The sequence below is a fragment of the Diprion similis genome, chromosome 5, assembly GCF_021155765.1.
Source record: "Diprion similis isolate iyDipSimi1 chromosome 5, iyDipSimi1.1, whole genome shotgun sequence".
Lineage (NCBI taxonomy): Eukaryota > Metazoa > Arthropoda > Insecta > Hymenoptera > Diprionidae > Diprion > Diprion similis.
In genome coordinates this window covers 759,673-784,711 of record NC_060109.1, presented here as the reverse complement: position 1 = coordinate 784,711, position 25,039 = coordinate 759,673, and the positions used below count along the sequence as shown (strand labels likewise).

At 37.0% G+C, this 25,039-nt stretch overlaps 1 protein-coding gene across 1 annotated transcript in view; it reads right to left on the bottom strand.

Moving 5' to 3' along the window:
- Positions 1 to 25,039, bottom strand: part of LOC124406299 (neuroligin-4, Y-linked) — a 207,214-nt gene that overhangs the window by 21,876 nt on the left and 160,299 nt on the right. The window contains exons 2-5 of the mRNA XM_046881668.1: positions 14,775 to 14,933; positions 7,958 to 8,155; positions 5,344 to 5,459; positions 2,924 to 3,156 (exon numbers count right to left, since the gene is read on the bottom strand). Coding sequence (XP_046737624.1) covers positions 2,924 to 3,156; positions 5,344 to 5,459; positions 7,958 to 8,155; positions 14,775 to 14,933 — 706 coding nt within the window. The remainder of the gene's footprint in view (positions 1 to 2,923; positions 3,157 to 5,343; positions 5,460 to 7,957; positions 8,156 to 14,774; positions 14,934 to 25,039) is intronic.

Here is a 25,039-nt window from a genome sequence, read left to right as displayed (position 1 = left end):
AAGTAAAGTAAACCTCTCGCCGCTTTGCAACGCGATGACGAAGTTGAGGTTTTCATTCTTTCTGTTATATTCCGTCCAGGGTCCACCTGCGGTGACTCGCAGGCACGGATTTTCACCGGGAATTTAAACCTCGGAGTTACAGCAAAAAAAAGATTTAGAAAAAAAAAAAAAAAAAAAACAGCGCGAAAAGTACTCGTTTGCGGATTTTAGAAATTATTATTATACCTACGTATATTTTATTTTACGGTATCAAATTGCTGGTGGATGAAAAAGGAGATGAGAACACAGGAAACTAAAAAAAAACTAAATCAGGAGCAAGAAAAACGCAAAACTTGTACGCAAATTTTACGGATTCTTTTGTATATTTGTGTTTAATAAAAGAGAGCGGTAAAAAATTGCTTCACAAATTTGTATAAAACGTTCGTCAAGTTTTCTGATAACGTTTTTAGGAAAAAAAAAAAAAAAAAAATACAAATAGAAAAACTTTCTCGCAAGTCTTGGTTAGAAATTTTTTTTCAACATTTCCGTAGAAAATTCTCTTTTCGCTACCCCTCTTTGCAGTGAATCTTAAATCGAGAAAATTTCTTTTCACTTAGTTTCTTCAATTCGGAAAATGAAAGTCTCAACTCAAACGACAAAATTATCAACGAATTTAAGACGACAATATGACGTACAATGGAAGAAATTTTTTAATGAAAGATTTCGCGCTACAGATATGATCGTTTTTAACGGACGAGTGATTTCGAAAGCGGGAAAAGGAGGGAAAAACAAAGTTTCAAAAAATAACGGTAACGTCAGAGAAAGAACGTTAGCGAGCGAACAATAACAAGATCTTTTCTGAGGTAACGAGGTTCGGTTATGGCTGTGTGTACCTATACCAATCGCCATGCATGCCCCATACAAACTAGGAGGATACGCGCAGCGTGAGATCTTGCAGTTAATTTTTACGATAATTTTTCCTGCCACCCCTCCAGCATCGAAGCAGCAACAGCCAGCCTTCGTTAACTGTATTTTTTTCTACTCTAATCACGCCTCTTTAGGTTTTACGACACTCGGTATTATACCTACTCCCTCCCCCCCCCCCCCTCCCCTCTCCCCTTAATTTTATGGTTGAAACGAAGGCCTGCCTTTTTACAAACTGACTGAAATTTTTTCCATCCAGACAGTGGTACCAACTTCCGGTAATTCTGCTGCTGCTGCTGCTGCTGCTGCTGCAGTTGAAATGAAGTTGCGTTTTTCACGTTCAGAGGGGTAAAAAAATTTATACACAATACACATGAAAACAGAAAAGAGAGAGAGAGAGAGGGAGAGAGAGAGAGAGAGAGAGAGAGATGATGAAGTGAAAAAAATCACCGAGCTGGAAAGCAAAAACTCAGTCGTTGAGCTTCGTCGAAAGTAATAAAGAACAAGAATAGTAAATAAATGAATAAACAAATAAAATATACAGTATAATGAAATTTGTTAAATGAATTTGTTTTCGTAAGAATTTTCAAGGCACGCACCGATAAAAATCGTCGTTCATCAGAAGATAAGAAAGAGTAAAAGAATATCGTTTTGTAAAATCATCAACCGCGTATAATTCGTGTCGAAATAACAGATTTATGGGTTTTAAAATTTTTTTTTTTTTTTCAACAGACTTTTATAGTGTTCAGCATAAAATTCGTTCGATAAACGCGTTAACGCCTGCGGAATGCCGGGTATTATATTAAACGTCATTTGTTATCGGGTGCGGCTGATTTACCTCGAGGGTTGTACGGTGCTAAAATTTTCCCTGCATAATACAGACCCGCGACATATGTATATTGATTGATCTGATCTGGCTCGGTTTTCCAATATCGCCCGACGCCTGGCTGCTCGTTCATTTGTGCAGTTTAAATGACAGTCGCAGCACCAGCAGCAGCCTGGGAGAATCGATCTTTAGATAGTGTACGTATCTCGATTTTTCCCCACGAGATGGGACGATAGAACGACCCGGATGTCAGCGTCTCTCTTTTACATCTGCCAAAAGCACACCGTGCAAGCTCGCCGATCGAAACTGCATCCGGTTGACGTAAATCGTTCAAATTCATAGTCGTCAAGTCATTTTTTTTCAATCACTGTCTCTCAGTTTTTCGATTTGTTCATAACTTTTGTTCTCAATTTTCTATTTTCTTCTTCTTCTTCTTATTATTATTATTTTTTTTTTTTTTCTCGACGCCTTTCAACGGTTACGTAGAATGCATGCAGAAAAATATCGCGAAGCTTGAAATTATCGAAGCTTTTGCAATTTGATTGGCAATTTTGTGGACGCGTGTACGGAACTCGATGTTTCCTGCATGTGTATCGTACATATATAGCGCCAATTTGCCGCAGACTTTGACTTTCTAATTGCAATTTCGAAGGCCTGAAGTGACATGTGGATGAAATTCAATCGCGGGCAGGAAAAAATTGTCGCAACAATAATGGTAATTAATGAACGGAGCCGTAACGATCGTTTCCAACGTGAAAGGGTGCGCCAATATTCCGCGAATTTGATGCGCTTTGAAGTGGACATGGTGGAATGCACTTGTACGTCGTGTCTACTATTTCATCGAATTATTATTCACCGGTTGCAGCTAGTCTGCGAAAGGCGCGGAGAAATTTTTTCGCTAATTGTACCCAATTGTCTTTTTGTTACACCTTTTTGCCGCCGCTTCTGTTTCATTCCAATTTATCGAAAATTTATTTCACCATGAATTTGTCTCTTCAGTGTCGAGCAATGATGGTATCATAAAAGAAAGAAAGAAAAAAAATAACCCAGCAGCGTATACCAAAGTTGACAAATACTGTTGTGATATTTGAATCGGAAATTGCGATAAAAATTTATCTTCTGCTTCTGGGTGTCGACGAAATAAGGAGACGAAAGAGAAAGTGGAAAAATCGGCTCGAACGTGATATATCTTACCTCGACAATTTGGCGACTACGTCCTTCCTGAGCAGGATATTGTTAAGGGTGTTTATGGTGTCTACTTGGAGGGTGAAATCCTGGTCGTCGGGATCCCCGGGATCTATAACGACGCCATCGATGGAGGGGCCGAAGGCAGGGGCGAAGGCGAGGCCCTGGACGGGGGTTGATAAGAGTGCGTTAAGGGGAACATCCCTCAAACACCTGAGCAACGCCTGCGGATCGCCGGCGACCTGAAACACGACATCATGGGTATTAATTTCTGCCGAAAATCAGTTTTTTTTTATTTTTTTTATTTTTACTTTACTCCACACTGCACTGAAATTCTTGCAACCTCGTAAGAATTTCGAAAACCCAATAAGAGTTTCCGAAACCTCATAAAACTCCCATAGGAATACCCTATAAGAATTTCGGTGTTTTAAAAAATTGCTATTCATTTTCTAATAAAAATTTTCTTCCAATTTTCATAATTAAATGGAGCGTTACTGGTGCTAGAGATATTGATAATAGTAATAATAATAATAATAATAACAACAATAGTTCAATTATATGAATATGGAGAAGCGGTGGTAAAGAGTTTTCCGATTTAACGGAATTGCGGCGAAGAGATGAAACAAGGCGAATAAATTGTGTAATCGGGGAATAAAAACGTAAAACACAGGTGATAAACGTGAACAAGTTAAAAAAAAAAAGAGGAAGTGGAAGAGGAATGAAAAAAAAAAAAAAAAAAAAAAAAAAAAAAAAAAAGAAGAAGAAGAAACAAGTGGAATAACCCGATAAAAACAGGTAGGAAGCGAAGATCAATATTTACTCGACGTCTATGTAAGGATGAAAATGTATATAAGGGGATTAAATGACTTCGTCGTCGGTTATAGAATAAAGAATCACTTTACACACGGATGATTTCTATTGCGTAATTAAATCTCGCTTGGAGCAGTCATTCACCGAAACGTGGTGAAAAATATCCGTGGGAAATTCTTTCCAGATATAACAACAACAACAACAACAACAACAACAACAACAACAACAACAACAAGAACGTTAAACGACAACGTCGACGTCGAGATTGAATGAATATTTTATTTCAGCATCTCTAGGCGAGCTTGACGTTTAAATAAAAATACAAGCAGAGGAATGGAAAAGGAATTAGACGTAGATACAGAGGTGAGAAAAAAGCAAAAAAAAAAAAAAACAACAAGATTTATTGGTATGCCGTTTGCAAAACGACGTCGTACGACTGCAAATTGTATATATTAATATATAGGGGAGGAGGGGGCAAAACGGGGTACTGATGGTAATACTCGGTTTTCGAGGACTCAAATACGCTAAATCTTTCTTGTTTCTTAATTTTTAACCAAAAAAGAAAATCAAAATGTTTTTCAGCTGTCACGGATGAAAAAAAAAATCTTTTGACAATTTTTGAAAATTTAAAATAATGCTCAATAATGTTCGTAGAAGTCATTTTTATCTATGTAAAAAAACATTTTGAGGAACACTATTTTCTTATAAAATTTTAAGGGTACTACATTTTACCCCCCCCCCCCCCTTCCCCCCTCTCCTATGTGGTTGATTTGATACTTAGGGTGAAAATATAATATTGATCAAATCGCCGCAGTAGCGAAATCCGAGTACCTATAAGCGATCGGAGTTGGAAATCGGCGATAGGAACGAAGCGAAATTATACCGAGCACATGTGTACGTGTGTTGATAACGCGATTGTACAATAAACGAGAGATTACAGATGTAGTACGGTGTGTATAAGAGAAAGGGGCGCGTTCGGATTACCTATTCGAATTGTTCAACAATTGTTAGTTGAATGGAGAATCGTTCGATTTATGCGGTTACCGATTTAGACGCTCGTGACGATTTAACAGCACGTTTCACTTCACTACCGAATCTCGAAACGATCTTTTCTCTCTTTTCTGAAATTCGCTGTCTATGATTAAATCAGAATTAAAAAACGATAACTGGAAAATGATTGATGACGAAAAAAATAAGAAAAAAAAATAGGTATAAGGTGATTTGGGGATGATTAAAAAAATTCGATACAACGATATTTTGAATAGGAAGTTTTTCTTTTTTGGCAGATAACTGAGTCAAGAACTTAATACAAAAAATAATGATAAACTAGATACAAGAGAAAAGAAAAATTTTCATTACATTTTTAAAAGCCAGGTGCGAACAAATGTATTCGATTTACCCAATTCTACGATTATTTGGATGTTTATACATCGAGATGCCAATGCCAACGTCGTATCTTTGAATCTTTGGTCTTCGACATGAAAAATAATTGCATGAATAATAGTGCGAGTGAAAAAATTATAATTCTTCAGCTTTTTCTAGAACAATTTGACATTAACAGGCAGCTGCACCCCCATCTAATGCTATAAACGGATGATAAATCGATGGGGTCAACTTACCGCGGAGCAGTTGAGGTGTCTGGCGACTTGCATCGCGTATCCAGCAGCCCCTCTTATGAGGGCCCAAGGAGATAACGCGCTGCCGGACATCAGGATGCCACGATGAAAAAGCAGTCCTGAAAACAGAAGACAAAATCATTAGCAACGTAACCGTGAATGGCAATGCTATTTTCATTATTAATCATTGCTTTAATCGAACCAAAAATTAACAAACAAACGAATAAACCACCAGTGCAAGGACACAGAGAAGGATCAGTCCCGACACTGTCGAACCGTCAAACCTATCCATTTCCAAATTTTGTGGTTTTCGGTTCACCCTGTCGGGATTCGAGCGGTCCGGGTGGTCCTGAAAGGGTGAAGTTGTATTCGGGAGGCTGGATCGAGCCAGTGTACTGATTGTGTTTGGTTAGCCACTTGATGGAGAGTGCGTCGCGCGTTAGCAGGTTTAAATAGCTCCCCTCTGGTTCGGGGCTGATTAAAGGGTCTTTTTCGTTGGGACCGGATGTCGTCTCGGCTGGATTTTACTGGAGGTTGTAACGCGTCTTGGTCACGGCTACGAGGCTGGCTGGACTTGTCCAGCCCTTCCCTTTGTCAAACGCGACAGTAAACACAAGCCATCCTGCAGTGGCCGTTAGTGTTGCCCAGCGTTAGACCAGCCGGAGTGAGTAACCTCGGTTAACAATGAGCCATTATCCGCCCTTCAGCCTGAGTTATGGCCGGTTGAACCACCCTGAGCCACGTATTGACAACGTGTATCCCTCAATTCGTGCCTCCTCATCCAACTCCCCCCGATTCTCACTCATAATAGCGCTCAACTCTAGCCACCCTTCGCTACCCAACTTCGATGATGATACACACCGCGCTGTTTCAGCCATCCACCACTACCGACACACACCTCTTACCCTCTTCGATTATATTGTCACAAGTGGCGAGGACCATGATCTGCATCATCCTATCCTATAGCAGTTGCTGTTGTGGTATGGTCATCGTATTAACCATTGAAACGCGTTACGGCGATTAATATGCATGCCGTAGATACGTGGTCAAGGGTACGTCACTGCAGTTGGGCAGGCTGATGGTGATTGAATGTACTCGAGAAAACGTGTGCCTGCTGGATTATTCACTGTTCTGTCAACTGCATTTCATTGATTTACAATTCGTTGCAATTGCTTTGAAATACTTCAAGTGTATCGGGATGGCTCTGGACCATTTGACGTGTGACTTAAAAGTGGTGTTAACACTGCTTTGTGGGAGTTTGAATGGAAACAGAAGACTCGACCACTAACCGAACTTGAAGATTTTGGCAGGTTTCGTTCGGTTGGAGACCCTCTCTTCATCTAAAGAAAGAGAGAAAGAGAGAGAAAGGGAGATTGAGATAGACAGGAAAGGCGATAAAGATAGGGGATATAAATCGAAGAGGAGGGGGTGAAGACGTGATGGTCGCAGAGGGTTGGGATGGAGAATGATAAGAAAGAAGCCAACAAGCGAGAGACGTTCGACAATAATAGCTGCGGCATATTTCTCGGCGAAGGAGGTCGACGTAGTCCTATAAAGGTTGAGTCATTTCCGGATGATAGAGAAAGAGGGAGAGCGGAGGAGAAGGGGAATGAACAAAAGTCCCTCCGCTAAACGGTATTGGCGTAACGGCGGAGTCCTCGAATGAGAAAAAAGGAATGAGAATAAGCTGGACCGCGAAAAAAAGAAACAGAAAGAAAGAACACCCACACATTCCTCGAAATATGACGCCCGGAAAAAGGGATGCCAGGAACGTCAGACATTTGTACAATCTATTCCACGTGGCGAATGAATGCGGGAATGAGATAAGACTTCCAGGTTCAACTGAAGATCTTCTGTCTTCTCATTTCAGCTTGTTCATTCCTGCATCAAACCATATAGTCTGTCTTCAAAGATTCATTATCCAAACGAATCAAATATTTTTTCGTAAATTTAGCAAACGTGAAATGATTTTGAAGGATGATTTCACATTATTTTCGCTTATTCGAAGTCCATTTGTCCATCAGTAGTGATGTATGGCCGTTTCTGGTTACAGATCCCGATACCGACGTCTTACCGACATTTCAACCGCTTCATAGCCCGGACACTCACCCTTTTTTCGAGGTGGGAGTTGTCTCTGCTCCGAAAAAACGGGTTCGTGTCCGAGCTGGGAAGTATCTAAAATGTCGGTATCGGGATCTATGCACAGAAACGGTCGTACGTCAATAACTCATCCAAAGTGACTCGTTCCGAATTCTAACAACTTTTCCGAACTAACAATTAAAAAGACTCAAAGTAAAGTTTTCATAACAATTCGGGTGTGATTCCTTTGGAAGAAAAGAAATCAGAACATTAAACGTTGAAACCGGTGAATTTTCTTCGGAAAATTCACGTATCTAAAAAAAGAAAAGGTCCGTGACTCTTCAATTTCTACGGTTGGTAAGATTTTTATGCACTTTTCGTCGGGATGCAGAACAATTTTCGATTACCTTGTCGCGATATTCTCTTACGTCCCGAGGGAACGAGTCGTCTGTATTATACGTGCGATGACGAGAAGATGAAACGGGGAAAGTGGGGAGGGGAAATATAAGCGTCATCCCCCTCTTGAGGCTAGACTTACCATCTGGGACCGCGTGACTCGTCATCAAAAAGTTGACACAGGCTGCTCCGGTTCCGTGGCCGACCAACGTCACGTTTCCCGGATCGCCACCAAAGTAACCGATGTTCTCCTGCACCCAGTGCAGAGCAGCAATCTGATCCATGAGTCCGTAATTCGCCGGTGATCTGAGATGCGCGTCTGTATTCGCGTTTAGAAAACCTGGAACAGTCGATAAGCATCGAAGAATCCGGATTAAAAAGACAATTCGAACAGCATAGTCGCACAGTTTTCCTTCTGGCTGTCAGTTTTTGAGCTGAATAACTTTTCTTTTCATTGAGCATAATGTAATGTAAATATAAGGGATTCCATGCGAACCCGACTAACGTCTGACTCTCACGATTTCTGATTTTGTTTAAAAAAAATTTCTGCAATCGTTTCAACTTTTAAACAGTACCCTGAATTTTTTCACATTTCTTATATTAAACTCCTCAATTATTAATAAATATTTGAACTGATTTTGAAAGAGACCTTCTTTAAAGACCTTTTCAAAAATTTTTTAGAAACTGTATTTTCTATTCCAAACACTTTCGATTTTTTTTTTTGGGCTTGACTAAAGCATTGTTTGAAAGGTCTGAAAACTTAGAAATGTCTAGAAATGTTCTAAGTGAAGAATAAAAGTTTTGCAAATTTTTCAGGACTTTCCAGACCGTTAATTCAAACAATGTTATACTTGATAAAGCAAATTAAGAATGCTAAACAAATAGAAAAAAAATCAACGCAGTCTGAGTTCGGTCTTAAAATGTTTACAAAAGAAAATATAGTTTCATGCGATTTTTTTTATAAGTTTTAAGAAAGGTCTTTCTCAAAATCGCTCTCAATATTTATAAATAATTAGGAGGTGATCCTGAAATCACCTCCCACGAGCACATCATGTGACTCGTCTGATACATGGAACACCATCATAGAGAATGGACGCAATATAGAGACCTGATCGAGTGTACGGCAAGTTATGAAACACGCGCTAAGACGCGCTCGTCCGCACTAGCTCGCTGCCAAAACTTATCTGCCCAAAATCGCGCGCTCGTGGCTCTCGGGCGTAATTTGCACCCGCCCGCCCCCTGGTTTTTAGCGCTGAAACTATATTCAAACTACGCCCAGCGTTTTCAACCGCACAGATCGCTAAAGGCGCGAACACAGTCTGTTCCGTAAAATGAGCGACCGTGAAGTAAAATCGAAGAAATAGGGGGGGGGGGGGGGGGGGGCAAAACGGGGTACTTGAGTACTTAGTTTGCGAGGACTCAAATACCCTAATTTAAAAAAAAAAAAAATTTCCAAACTGTAACCAAAGAAAATAAAAATTATTCTTAGATGTCAGGAGAAGAATAAATTTTTGAGCATTTTTGAAAATTCAAACTAATGCTCAGTAATGTTTATGCAAGTTGGTTTTGACTAGTTAAAAACCATTTTGAAAAAAAGTATTTTTTTCTAAAATTTTAAGGGTATCCGATTTTGCCCGCCCCTCTCCTACATAAATGGATTTTTTTTTATAATTTGATTATTTAATATTTTTGTATACTTTGAGAGACCTGATCGCAGCTTCCGAGTAAAATAAATTAATAATTCGAAGCAGGAATATGTTTCGGTGGAATAATTAATAAGGAGAATCAATTTGTATTCAACCAACCTCTTCAAACGAGCAGTTACAGAAAAACAATTATTGATACACTAGCCATAAGGTGGAAAGAATTTTCTCTCCAAATTACGCGGTACGTTGAATCCTTTCCACGGTTGCTTTGATATCGGTAGAAATAAAACAAATTCAATTTAGAAGCTCTCCGTGATGTGGTTTCCTGATGAGAAAAAGCTTTGCTTCATTTTCCTTGACTAGCGTGCCCAGCATATGTTCGATTTCTACGGTTTAATTAGTGATAAACGATCTGTAAAATTTTTTTCAAAATTTTCAAAAAGTACAAAATTGCTTCAATTCTTGCCAAATTAAGGAATCAATTGCCCGAGTTTAATCCTGATCGCTTGAGCGGTACATGATTTTAGGCTCGCCGCGTTTTCGAGGTGTACAACGCGACGACTTTCTAAGCACCTCAGTCGGTAAAAAAATCTGTATTTTTAACTCCTCCCCATGATACACGGCGATGGTGTATCGTGCATGGGAAAACGGTAATATATCGTTTTTAATATTGACGACAGCGTTGGTATTCCGGATTCCATCGAGGGAAATGGCGACGGGGCTTAGCCAGAATCTCTCGGATATTTATTTCCCTCTTCCCTGCTCTTTTCGCCCTACTGCCAGACTCCTGATCGGGTGATTTTTCTCAATCGTTATCAGTCATAATTTGCCGCAATTTTGCTCGTCACTTTGTATTCAAAGTAGACTTTTTTCAGTTTCTTTTTATTTTTGAGGTGATAAAATATGCACGTAGGTACAGTTCAAGCTTCTCCCCGACTTTTCAGCGCAATATTTGGCACGAAAGTGAAACTCATCCCACGCTTCGCTTACGCAAACGTGTTTACTAATTCAAAAGCTTCGCAACTTTCACCCTGCGCTGCAGAATCGGCTAATAACACCGCACTTACCGGAGTGTTACTTGAGTGGCAACACTTCTGAAACCTGCGCCGCAACTTTTCCCGTCAGAGGGAAAAACCGAGAAACTACAAAAATTTGCCACTGGCTTGTTTACGCGGACAAAAACAACAAGCCGAAAAAAGAAGAAGAAGAAGAAGAAAAAAAATAAATAAATAGTTTCTTCGCGATACTTTTCATCATAACCATGAAAAAGAAATGATTCTGTCAGTCTGTCCTCCAAATTTTGATTTTCGATCCAAATCAATGATTTTTTTTCCTTCTATCACCGAAGCTGATTAAAAGTAAAAATCATCGCACTTGGATCAAATGGAGGTTCGTAATTTTTTTCCAATTTCAAAAAAAAAAAAAAAAAAAAAAAAAAAACCGGGGAACTTTTCGCCGGAGTATAAAAAGTTCCTTGATATCGAAATTATTACAGAATAAAGATGAAAAGAAAAGAAAAATAGATGAAAAAAAAAATACCACAGAAACGATTATCAAGAGAAGAAAAATAAGGTATAAGGTGGCAACAATATAGGGCGTACACCAACTCGGAGAGAAATTGAAGCAAGGTGGAAATACGCGTAACTCGGGGAATCGGAGAAATATCCTTAGGGATTCGAGTCGCAAACCTCGAGGCGTTTGCGAATTACACTTGCACTCCAGTCTTATTTTCGTTTTAAATTATTTCTCTCTGGATTGAATTCTTCCCCCATCCTTCCCTCTCCTTCACTCGCTCTGTCCTATCCTCTTCAGCGAATTTTCTCCACCTCGATACCGCATGATCACGTTTTTTTTTTTTTTTTTTTTTACACTTGCAAAATTTTTTTCTCTCTCACCTCTTCAATGTGTATAATCATAATTGTTGTTGTTATTATTATAGTAATATTATAATTACAGGTCTGAGAGTTAATATTTTTTTGTCATTTTTAGCGTGAAGAACACGTTTCAATTAGGATAAATTATTGCGCCTGCATACCTGCTCGACAATTTCTTCTTACACGATTCGTTTATCCTCTTATAAGCCGTGATTCTAGTTTTCGCAATATTGTTTAATCTCATTTTTAAAATAACTGCTGATACTCGACTTTGACGAAATTGAATTCAGTGAGTTAGATTAGGCGGTTTTCTTAAGGGGACGAAAGCAATTTAGCATGATTTTTAAAGTTGAATAATTCAAGGTTTAAAGTTAATCATCTCTAGATAATTATCTCGATTTTTACTAATCGTTCATTATCATGCCTGTCAAGTATCCACGTTTGGTGAAATTTTCATTTTCACTTCCAAAGTTTCGTACTGGATTTTGCGCTTTATTGAAAATCAATTTGAAAAAAGAAACCAACGAGAATGATAAAATCGTGGTTTAAAAAATTGAACTCCAATCGATTGCTCAGTCTGAATTTTTCATCGATAAACGAACCTTTTCCTGACATCAGAGAAACTAAAATCCCTAAATTCGAACGTTTAAAACGTCTCTGTAATAAATTATACACCTGATTCAGTCGCAGGTTTTTTGTATATTTCCAATTTCTTTTCAATTAATTTTTCAAAAAAAAAAAAAAAAAATTCCATAACATTGGTTTCATACCGCAGGAAAAAAAAAAGATGTAAAACGGCGAAAAAAACATCGATTCATCCAACGAAAAAGGAGAAAAATGAAAAATGAAAAAAAAAACTATTAAACGTACAAATAATTATGTAAGCCGCTGATGAAAAGTGGCTTGGAAATTTCAACGGGGATGAGGAAAACATTGGAAGAAATTAGGTCCTGGGACTAAATTATAATATCTTACAGGAAAACCGTCGATACCGAGTAATTTGATTGAAAGACATGAACGATCGGCACGGAGAATAAAACCAGAACTCAAAATGATTGGGAAAATTCCCAGGAGGTGGTGGAAACGGAAATAAACAAGAAGACTTTCCTCGTTTCGCAGCGAAGGCGAGGATTTTTTTTATTTATTTTTTTTTATTTTAAATTATAAACCTCTCAGGTTGAGCTTAAAAAGCTTTTTTTACCTGCACGTGTTTTCCGTTCAAGGTCTGAAACCGTTCATGTAGATATTAAGTTGTGTATTTAGAAGCGTTACATAATAAAAAACACTTGTGAGAAACGAACGGAAAGTCGAGGATTGATATCGATTTTTCTTCGACCCAAATTTTGTTTATCCACCGATTTATCAGGGGGAGAGAAAATTCACGGACACGGAAAATTTATTAGTTTCAAGAATGAACGAAGAGGGAAGAGAAGAAAAATCAAAGAATTTCGATGGAAAAGAATCGAAGTTGAAATTTCGTAGCTATACCAATTTCTTTCAATTGTTTCTTTTTTTTAGGGGCAGGAAAAAAATTCATCGCAAACACGTTCGTCGAAGCGAAAAGAATTTCTCAAATTGACTAAATTGGAATTATTTTTAACAATGCAAGAAGAGAAATGTTACAGAATAAACAAAGAATGAATAATACGAATGAAATATATGGAATTTCTGAGCTTGAAATTTTACAGCAAGCATCGGAAAGGAAAATAGGGAAAATACTCGTTTGATTCGTTCCGAGAAAAGCGTGTGCTTTGGCTTTTACAACTCGGTTCGTCTGCGCTCTTTACGATTTCACCTTATTCAGCTCACCTGCTTTTAGCCTCTTTTAAAATGGATAAATGGATTCAATATGCATAATACGGTAAAGAAAGTTGCACAAGGAAACGAAGTAGAAAATAAATGAGAAGCTGGAGAACAAGAAAAAAAATTTTCCGGATCGGCAAAATAAACGTCGAGTAATTCGATTTCAATTTTTATTTCTTTTCCGTTGATTTTGAAAAATCATTTTTAATTCCCTTTTCTTTTTCTTTTATCTATAACTTTGACTTCCGGTTCTTTTTCAACTTTTTATTTACGTATGATATGATATGTGTATGAAAGTCGGCTAGAGCCGATTAACTTATTTTTCAAATTCTGGGTGCGGCTATGAATTTTCTATCCCGAAAACGGAAGGTTTTGTTGTAATGAGTTTCCTATTAGATTTGCGACGTCTCGTTGCTTGGCAACCGCCGCCATTTCCGCCTCTGCGCTGGTAAGAAACTTTCAATCCTTTTACTTCCTTTGCTCCTCTCATGATTTACGATATTCGATCTCTCCTTACGCCGATTTTCCGTTCGCTTTGCGAGTCGAATGTGGAAACTGAATGCATCGATATTCGGAAACTTATCTAATCCGCAAGAAATAAAAAACAGACGTGTGTGAATGCGAAAAATTGTCAAGCAAGATTATTACGATGTGACTTTTTTTTTTCCGCGTCAGAATATCTTGTATTTTCGTTAAACTTCAAAAATTCAATTACCGAATAGAAACCAAACTTTTTTTTTCATAAGAAGCAGACTGGCGAGGAAAAAAATCAAGGATAAAAAATTGAATTACGCAACGCAGCGTAACTTGTGGAACAAGACTATAAAAAAGTTGAAAGCATGGAAGAAAAAAAAGAAAAGAAAAGAAAAGGAAATGATCGAAAGACGTAGAAATAAAAAACGAAGGAAAAAATCCGTGCATGTGATATATAATAATAATCTTCTTATACCTTTGGCACGGGGAAAATCCTCGGCTTTTCTAAATTTACAGCCAAATCCGCAAACGTTGAAATAACTTTCAACGGCGAAGTTTAAATTATTTATTTATTTTTTCCCCTGTTTTTCTTTTTTTCTCTACTTCCTCATCGTATTCCCAGTCTTTCCGTTTTTAATACTCCTTCGCAAGGAAAGAGAAATGACATAGATCGATGGCGCTTGAGCCTTTTTCACTTCACGAGTCCTCTTTACGCAGCTTTTCAATGCCGAAGAAAAGCTCGTTTTTCAATTTTACCGGGACACCGCGAGCAATGCGTACGAATTACGGGTTCCGGAATTGTCCCAACCAACACAATCGGCTCTGAAGGCGCGATTTATTACACGTGTTGCAAAAATTTGTATTTATCAAAACCTCCCGAATCATCCTTATTTCTCTTCTCTCGATACTCGTTTGTTTTTTTTTTCCCCTCCCTTCCTTCGCTTCTTATTTTGTCTTTACGCTGAAATAATTTTCTTACAAAACTTGATCTTATTTAATGAAAAAATTTTCTAATTTCAAGAAATTTTCTTACACTAAAAAAATAAATAAATAAATAAAGCTGTTTTTCCGCCTTGTTTTCCTTTTTCTTCTTTCAATTTTCGACCGTTCGCTTGATAATAATGAATATATAAAATTGCTGGTGTGGTTTGGTTAAGCTTACCCAGAATTCCGAGTCTGTAGTTTATCGTCACAACGACGACGCCTCCAAAGCTTGCCAAAACGCTACCGTCGTACGGATTTCCGCTGCTCCATTCGTAGCTCTCGCCATGAACGAATACAATGACGGGATAACGTCTGCCTCCCGAGTCTCTCGCACCAGCTGAAAGAAGAGAACAGAAAAAAAAAATATTGAGGAACGAAGAAAACTGATGGGAGACATGAAAATTTACAGAAAGATTACGATTTTCCTTTTTTTTATTTGTGTTTTTTTTTTTTTTTTTTTTTTTTTTTTGTTGTTGTCTTTTCGTTTTTTCTTGTTTCTAAAAATCTTTGGTTTTTATTTTCTCTTTGTTCGTTTACATCGGATTAATTGAAGAAAAAAAAGAAAAAAAAAAAACAGTTTTTATCAAGCAGTAGTTTGTAGAGAGATTTTGATGAGAAAATTTTTCAACCCTCGACACTGAATGAATGAGACGAGCTTGCAGGCTGCAGGGTGGTTTAATAGACTGTGGGTGGGTATAATTAAAGTGGCACGTGTGTAAGGCGCCATTGCTCATCTACCGCGAAAGCTTTTGCGGCCTCGCGAAGTGTCTGCACAGTGCAAATGTTTGCTCCGACAAATGTTGAAATTTAACGAGCTGAAGACTCGCTGCTTCGCTATCTCTCCCCCTCTCTCCCTCTCTTTAGCTCTTTATGACCGCACTGTGTGTTTAAAACGAACTTAAATTTCAGGCAGACACAATAAACTTTGATATTCATGTGAAAATTAACATCCCGTTTTCGTCGTTAAGAATTAATAGAAAAAAAGAAAAAAAAACGTTTCGAAAGATAGAAGAAGAAAAACTGATTTCTTACTTTCAAACTTTTGAGTGTATGAATGTTCGTTTCTTTTTCATTCATGATGAAAGCTTTGAAACAGCGAAGAAATTATAGATAAAAAAAAAAAATTCCTGACCGTAAAAATGAACTTTAATATTAATGAAATAAGGAACAGGTGAACGAAAAATTAAACTTTATTATTATCTACATGCTATGGTTTAAAATATTTTCAAAGGTTGGTTAAAATTTTTTTTTTTTAAATTTACCTCCTCTGGTTTTGTAGATTATCAGTGAAATTCGTTGTGACATGGCGGTAAGATGAGAAAAGTTTAAAGAAATATAAATAAAAACCTGAAGCTTAGCGCTGCGCGTGATAAATATATATATATATATATATATATATTACGGTGTTTCAGAAAAAAATAATCTGCGATTTTCCACCATGGTACCCCCTGAAAAGTTTATTCTGGTTAAAAGAAAAGTTCTGGCAAAAGATTAGCGTTCTACGTTACGTGGAAAATCGCGCTCAGTTGGTTTTACTTTTTTCAAATTTTTTTTTTTTTCAATTTATGAAGAATCGTAAATAACATTTTTTTACAGTATATATTAATCATAATAGTATTAAGTCTCCAATTGATGTTTTGAGAATTGTATCTGACGATCTTTTTCATTACTAATTAAACCTCATAAAATAGTTATAATTTAATACGTACTTTTAATTTAAAATATTTTTCAAAACCATTTTACTGATCGACACAATTCAATAAATCTGAGAAAGTTCTATGAATGGTTGTTGAAACATTTTTATATTTCACACCAGATCGTTGAGAATTTTTTTCAGATTTTTCGCAAGACATTTTTTTTTTTTTGAAAAAAAAATTGCAAATCGTAGAATGTTTCCGAAAAATGTAAAAAATTTTCAAACATTCTATACGACATATGAAAATATTTCAGCATTGATATATAGTAAAACGACTCCCACTTGTAATTTTTTAAACATTTTTTTACCAGAAAAGTTTGAAAACAGTGAAAATAAAAAATCTCCCCACTTCGGCTCTAAGCTTAAAAATTTTGATACATGGCACAGATTTTTCAGATTTTTTAATTTTGTCAATCAATAAGATGGTTTTGAAAAATTGTATAAAATTCGATGCGTGCCGAAAAAATCTGAAAAAAGGAAATTTGTGATTTTTGCTTTTTTCTATACCTACGGAAAAGTAAAAATTTTCCCTCATACATGAAGATTATATATAATAACTTCGAGAGTGTTGTGTAATATGATGGTTCACCGAGTGCAGGCAGCTATTAACGTCTTTGTATAACGATAATTTCTGATAGTGGCAAACGTTTGCAGTAATGGAGTCTGTTCATGCGATTACATCCCGAGTTTCATTAGGAAGTAGCTGCGGTTTCGAGGGCTCGATTTTCCCCGTTGCTCGATCCCATCTTTCCTGAACGACGTAATTAAATAATAACACTGATGTACACCGCACGTCGCGGATCGTTCAGGATTCTATTCACTCCAGGAATTGAAAGCGAAATGGAATTATCCTTCAGAAAGTGTCTAAAGTCCTTAGCGGTTCTTGAATATGAGTGAAAATCATGATTTTGAGGATGACTTGAGTCACCGCTTGATGGATAAAATGACCAATTTCATCAATACTAAGATCCAAATTCCAGAAATTATTTTATTTCTGGATCAAAGACACACGCTTCTGCTCTTTTTCATCATGACGTTTTGTCCAAATCAAACATTATCAAGCGTGGAAGGTTAATTTTTCATCTATTAAAATCTTACAAAAAATTTGATGAAAACAATTTCTCTCGTTCTCGGAAAGCACGTTCAATTTTTGAGCCTTAAAGGGAAGAGAAAAAAAAAAAACTCTTATTAAATTCTCAGAGCTTTTACGCTGCATTGCGGGCTTTTAACTGCGAGCTTGACCCTCCGGTTAACCTGTTGAACAAAACGTGGACGCTACAGCTTCATTGTGTGAGAAATTATTGCAATTTCAGATTTACACAGCGTTTCTGGAGCGTGGTAGGTTTTCTATTTTTTATTTTTTATTTTTTTACCCCTTTTGTTCTAACGGAGTCAAGACTCGTTTATTCATGGGGGGAAAAAACACGATACAAACGAAAATATCAAGATCAAATTTTCGGAAATTTTTCACACATGAACGAAAACTCTCTTTCCTCTTAAATTATAATTTTCCAGTTGTTTTAACAAATCTCTTAATATGTGTGAAAGAGAAAATACAGTTTTTGAGAATAATTATAGAATTTTAAAAAAGTGCTTTTCAAAATAACTTTGAATATTTCTGGATAATATTAAATATTTGTAATTAATTTGTTCAATTGAATGACCGTTTAATCGTTAATTTTTCTTCTCATGCTTGGATTTTGTTTCTTCTTAATTTTTTTTTTTTTTTTTTGTCTTACTAGCATTATTTCGTGATAAGCAGATCCAGAGTATCGTTTATTTTACTTGACAGTTTTCTTCGTTAATTAAACATTCTCCGAAACGCTGGTAAATATTTTTGAGTAAGAAGAAAATGTTAAAAATTGTTTCAGGGATGTGAAAATACTTTAGATCCGACAGAAGAAATAAAAGTGCGATCTTCTGATTTCAAGTACTATCCGAGTTTCTTTTCATTCACTGTTATTTGAGGGAATTCGCGAAGAACCAGAATAATAAAAATTGGTGAATTAAGAAAAACGTGACGGATTTTCAAGACGCTGTCTTTTCTCGACGAGGAGCGATTGAGCCGCGAGAAAAATCGACGCTGTCGAAACGCGCCGGGGGTTGAAGTGAGATTCGCAGCTGGAAGCTCTCTGTGTACAGAACTGCGGATGAGAAAATATTATAAAGCTAGGAAATACCTTCCTTCCTTCCTTCCTTCCTTCCTTCCTTCCTTCCTTCCTTCGTTCCATCCGGATTTACAGATTTTCCCCATACCTAACCGGGGTGAGAAGAGCTGGGAAAAATCGGGACTTCTCGGATATATTTGCCTCTGCAGAGAGACGCGGATGTGTCGTAAGGGCGAAATCAAATACATGGAAATCGAGGCGGTGACGTGGTGCGTCAAAAAATTTGGCCACATCCATCGACAACCCTCCTCAATTGCGATGATTGAACTGCGAGGGATGGAATGAAAAATTGACGAAACGAAGAAACGCCTTTTTTCATCCCGAGACTTCGGTGAAATTTTTCCGCTCGTTTCGTTACTTTTTTATTTCTCCTTTCGTGTTTCTTAAATTCCAATAATTCTCACAGACTGAATAATTTTTTTGAGAGAAGAAACAAATCCAGATTTTTTTCGGATTTTTTGTCTACCGTAAATTAAAAAAAAAAAAAGGATACAACGTAGAGAGAATCGGTTTGTTGCGCAACTAGTGCTCGTAATAGGTGATTCTCGCACGTGTTGCACATACTATTTTCCCTGACTTGGTGTGCGAAAAAATCAGAATATCCAGTTACACTGCGGGAAAAGATGTTCCAATTCAATTTTCGCACTAGTGTGGAAATGCACCGTTTTACGCATTCATCCGCGTGCGAAATATCGAATTTTACGCACTCAGTTGGGAAAAAAATGACCTGCGACGAAAATCAAAGTGTCGACGTGCAAAGTGAAAGCTGGCAAGTTTTCAGGTAGGGAGCGTATCGCGTTTCAATGGTTAATTCCGATTGCGATGGGAATTGGATCGGATGAATCGATTGACGGAGGTCGATCATCCGCGAATTTAGGTTTTAACTCGGGTTCCCAGGCAGGCCGGCTCTGCGGCCGCAACAACGAACGTTCCGATCAATCGAGCGTTCGGCGAGCCCTCAATTGACTGGAATTAAGCCCGTCCAAAGAGCGAATTAATGCTCTTTGCAAGTACCGACCAATCAGCCGAGGAAAACTGGCTCTGAGCGCTTTTCGAAAGTTGATTTTCGACAGTGGGATGAGACGAGAAAGTTGGTACACATCACAGACTCTGCGTATCTTCCCGGTTTTTGGGGCTGCGATCCAAAAAAGGGACCGTCGTGTAAGTTTCGAATTATTTTCTCGTCATGAACGCTTATTCGAGAGGAAAAAAAGTACGGATTTGTATATGGAGGGATGAAAAACAGTGAAACGATGCAATTATATGGCGGTGACGGAAATATATGTCACAGGAAGACGGGTAAACTCTTGGAATGCAAGGATAAGGGGAGTACAAGAAGAACCGCAAACTTTTATTACTCTTAAATTGAATCTAGAGAAATTTCAAATTTTCATCCATCACGTCGACGTGTCTCTCTGCAACGTCGTCGACAATTCGATAAAAATCTCGAAATTGAACAAATATCCAGAAAATTTTTCATGTATCACGTGAATTGTTCAATTTCAAAGCTAAGGAATTGCTTATTGTTAAAGAAATTTATTTCAAGGAATTGCGAATGAGGTTTTGCAAATAAATCCTGTCTTCAAGCTCAGCACAATTGTGAACAATTCTAATATTTATTTTCAAAAAAATCAAACGTTTCATTTTTTTTTTTTTTTTTCTTTTTTCCAGAGATTATTCAATTTACGTTCGGATAAATGTGGCTAATTTTTTTCTGCAACGTCAAAACGATAGAATAAAAGTTTCTAACTGAAGTTGCTAAAAAAAAAAAAAAAATAAAAAAAAATAACAATGATATTCAAAAGCAAAAAAAAAAAAAGAAAATTCCATTAAATTTACAAATCTTCCGTGTGAATGTCGAGCCGCAAATAAGGCAAAATGTCGAAAGTTGGTTTACGTTATGCATACATATACGTGTACAGTGTAAATCCGACCGTCTCGAAATCTGAAGAAAGGAATCTGAAACTGGAGTAGATTTGCAGGAACTGCCGGAAAGGCGGATGAAGGTAGTTGGCGTACTTCAAGTCATCCCCAGAAAGCTGGATGGAGGATATCCGAGGGATATAGCGAGAGGCGACCTTTGTGTTGAAAACTGGCAGCGAGCTCGAACGAACAAACGAACGTGGGGTAATTTGGGAAAACTTTTACCCAGTCAGATGCAAATTTTGAATTAAGGCGCGTTAATCACAGAGGAAAACCTCGCGGACGGTGAATTTTCAAGAGAAATTAATGTATACGTAGCGCGCTACAACGTTTTCCTCCACAATCTTACAGGCACGCTAATGTACCCTTTTCCGGACCGAGGAATTCCGACGTCGACGACGCTTTCGGTACATTGAGAGAAAGTTTTCTCTCAACGAATAGTTGGAAATTCTTAAAGAGTTCTACCCAACTGACGAGCAAAAAAAAAAAATGGTTTTTGCAAGAATTTTTTTTCATATCGGTTTTGAACATTTTTTTTTTTCATCAGTTCAAAGCTGATTTTATAAACTGAGGTTCTTGAGGTTGCTGATTACGAATCCGGTATGAAAATTTGAAAATTTAAAATTGCGAATCTGATAACTTATTCCACATGAAATTTGTGATCGAAAGTATCGTACACGTTTTTTTTTTTTTTTTTTTTTTTTTTTCTACCAATCGTGTAATTTCTTTGAAAAAAAAAAATCAGGTATGTGTCCGATAACACAGATTCACCTTCAGATTTTGATACCAGATTTTACTTTCCCGAAGGAGATTTTCGACGCATTCAATCCGAATCGAAAACTAATAAAAATATCCGCCATATTGAATATTTCAATTTCTTCAACTGCAAAAAGAAAACAAAACGGGAAAAAAAACAGCGGAATTAATTAATTCGACCATTCGTTTCGTATCCAAGTTATGCATGTTAGTTAGTTTTAATTAGATTAACCGGCGCCATGAAATAATCCTGATAAATTATTGAGGAATAATTGTGGATGCATAGATGAAAATGCTAACTTACGATTCTGGGATTAAATATCTGAAACAACGAACCGCTTGCCTCCGGGAATTTCGGACTAAAATAAAGCACCGAATTCGCGAATACAGATGTGTACAAAATCCAATTAACATTCGCGGAATCTCTCTAAAGTTCTTCGTTGTTCATCATTCGCGACGTTGCGTTGGTAATATTACGTTTATCGTTTCGTGAAAATATTTCTCATCCTGAAAAAAAGTTTGCGCTGAAATTCATGCTTCTGGAATGATAAATTAAAATTGAAACGTCTTTATCGGGAATTTTTTTTTTTTTTTGGGGGGAAAATAAAATTCAACAGTTTTGTTTCATTGGTATGTTATTATTGACATCTAAAGGATAAGAAAAAAGAAAAAAAAAAAATTGACTACATTGACTAATATAATAACAATAATAAAACGTTGTAAAATGAAACTTCAAAAAAATGTTTTTTTTTGTGTTCCTTAGATTTGAATATTAATAACATACTAAAAAACCGTAAGCATTGAATTTTGTTTTCCCGTAAAGAGAAAAATTCCGATTCCGAAGAAGAAATCGATTTTTCCTTGCAAAAAAATGTTAAGACTTTGTCTCCCTGAAACCCTTCGGATTATTTTGCGTCAGATGTTCGCTTTTGATTTCATCGTCGTTAATCCGTTCGGAGAAACGGAAGCGTGAATTTGAATCGGGACTCAGAGCGCCTGGAAGGCGGCCGCGTTTGTTTTAGTTTCGGAAAAATCCTCGGGATCAGAAAGGTTGTCAAATAAGGGTGGGAAAGGGTGGGGACCACCCCATCTGCCTAATCCGCAGAAAATCACCGGGAAATATGAGAGCGGAAGGGTTCGCGAGGCGCGTGTAATATATTATTTAATTTAACACCCCGCGAGGCTTAAGGGGCCGACTGACTGTCGGATCCTCCCTTGGCGTGTAAGGCCAAATTTATGCCACTCGTGCCTCTCGGACGAATCCGCAGAGATCCAACTCGTCCTGCACTTCACTTCGCTTTCATCGTTGCCTGCCTGTAAGTTGGAATTTATTTTTTCAACATAAGAACGAACGACAAAAAAGAATCGACTATTTTTGCCCGATTAATCGAACGACTCGATTATTTTTCCTCAGGATCGTTTTTTATTACTCAATCGCATTAACGATGCAATAAAATATTAATACATATGTTATTAGTATCGATTTTATTATCATTCCCTTACTCGTTATGTATCTATTTTATATAATAAGTGAAGGATAAACGAATATTTTCTCCTGAAATCTCAAACGAAACAATAAATTATCAAAAAACTTTTCTGTCATTAAGACTAGATACTAAAATTCACGAAATTTTTCTTCTATGCGAAACGTTTCCAAAAAGTCGTGTTAGATTATTTTTTCGGACTCGATTAATCGACGCATCAATTATTTTCTAGCTTAATGGCCATCGTTTAGTTCGATTACATCCCGGCGTTTTAGCTTTTCGCGAGTTTGCGGAATTTTAATTACATTATTTCACCACTGCCGCGGCAAGGAATTTTTTTAATACTATGAAATCGTTGTTTTTTTATCCCATTTCTTTCAGCACTGTTTAGATTTCACGAAAGTCAATTGACTGTATATTGATTGATCGATAGATCGTATGAAAGTAATTAATTAATTCAAAGAATTCTAATAAAAATAAAAAAATTAAAAAAAAAAAAACAGATTTCTACTTAGATTTTTATGAAAAACAAAATTACTCAGTATAAAAAAGCAACGTTTCCAAATGTAAATACATGTACATGATTTTATAACGATTTATACACTTTTAAACCACAAAATATGTGCATTAAAAACTGTAATAATTCAATTTTCTTCGAGCAACAACTAAAAGTTTTTACATAATATTATTTCTCCATACATTTCGTTTGTTTCCTTTTATTTTGCAACATCGACAAAATCCCGTGAAACAAACATAACAGAAAAACAAACAGAAAAAAAAACTCGTAGGAAGAAATTTTTGCAAAAAACTTATCCATAACAAATGAGAAATAAAAAAATAAAAGAAAATTACAATATTTTTGGAATTCAATCATCAGCGTTCGGTGTGAAGGGGGGGAGGGGGTGGGGGGGTGGGGAATGCGGAGATAAATCGAAACAAGTAATTCTTGAACGGAGATAATTATACCTTATTAAACCAGCACAACGTAGAACGTTTCAAAGCGTTCGCGTGACAATTTCGCAAAATCAACGAACAGCAACCCTCGAGCCAACCGCAAGAACAACACAATTACAACTGCGGTGATTTTTGAGGGATGAATTGGGGCGGTTTACCTCATTGTATTTTGGTTTAGGACTGTTTGCCGGTGGATCTCTTTGTTCCATGTCATCCAGGGTCGCAGCCCTTAGGAGCGCTCGGTTTAATTAGCATAAGTTTCCCGCCATTGGCCAGCCTCCTGCTCTCCAGGGGAACGAAGAACATCGTACTTGTGTATCTCTACCGCAACGCGGGGAGAATTCCGCAGGCGGCAGTGACGGCGGCCTATATCCTGAGGGAAATCACCAAGATGGAGGCTGCGGAACGTCGTCCGTTGGGTTTCCTTACTACCTGCAGCCTGCTCGACCGGTGATGCTGGTGATCATGATTATGGTGATGATGATGGAGCGGAGATTATATTCGCATAGTCCGTTCATCCTTCCTCCTTCTCCTCTTCCTTCTCTGCTTTTCTACCTTTTCTCAGCCGTTAAAAAAAAAAGAAGAAGAAGAAGAAGAAGAAGAAAGAAGGGGGAAAAAAAATGATAAAATCCCACCCCTATGGATATTTTTATTCCTTTTGTGGAAAAGGGGATACAAAAGGAAGACAAAATTTACGAAAAAGGAATTACGTCTGATATTGATCGCAAAACCGTTTTTTTTTTTTTTTCTCTTTCTTTCTCGATGTGGACAAAACATCTAAGTCATTGTTCACAAAATCGCTGACGAATGACGAATTGACTGAGGCTGTACAATTTTATTACAGTTTGGTTCGGGACAAATCTTTCAAAAAATGGTTGCAACCGAAGATATAAAACAAGTTCTACTAAACATGTTCGTGTTATCTGAAAAAGAAATTTTTGAAAAAACGAATTTTAGTTCTAAACACTTTTGCTCATACAACGTCGGTGAAATCACGATGATGTTACTCGGTTGTCTTCTTTTTTTCTTTCCGTTTTTCTTACCGCAGAAATCGATGTAGTTCGTTACGGACTCTGATGAAAAATATCTTATTTTGTTAATAAATAAATTCTGCGGATATCGTATCTAGTTGATTTTCTCTTTGACCTGGTAAATTGGTGAAAAGAAAAACAAAATTTTCTACTATCCTTACAATAAACAAACGATGAACTTGTGATTGAGCAGGAAATGCATATTTATATTATCATCTAATTAAATATAACTCGGAAGATTTGTGAAGAATTTATTTACGAATAAAACGAGGTATTTAATTAACCTTTGGATTTCGATTAGAAATGTAAGTTTCTTCGGATAAAAAATCGCAGAATATATTTTACGAGACTTGTTTATCACGGTCAAAAATTTAGCTCATGCATTTCGGAGAAGTATTTTTAGTTGCGTGTAAATGTTTTTTGCCACATCC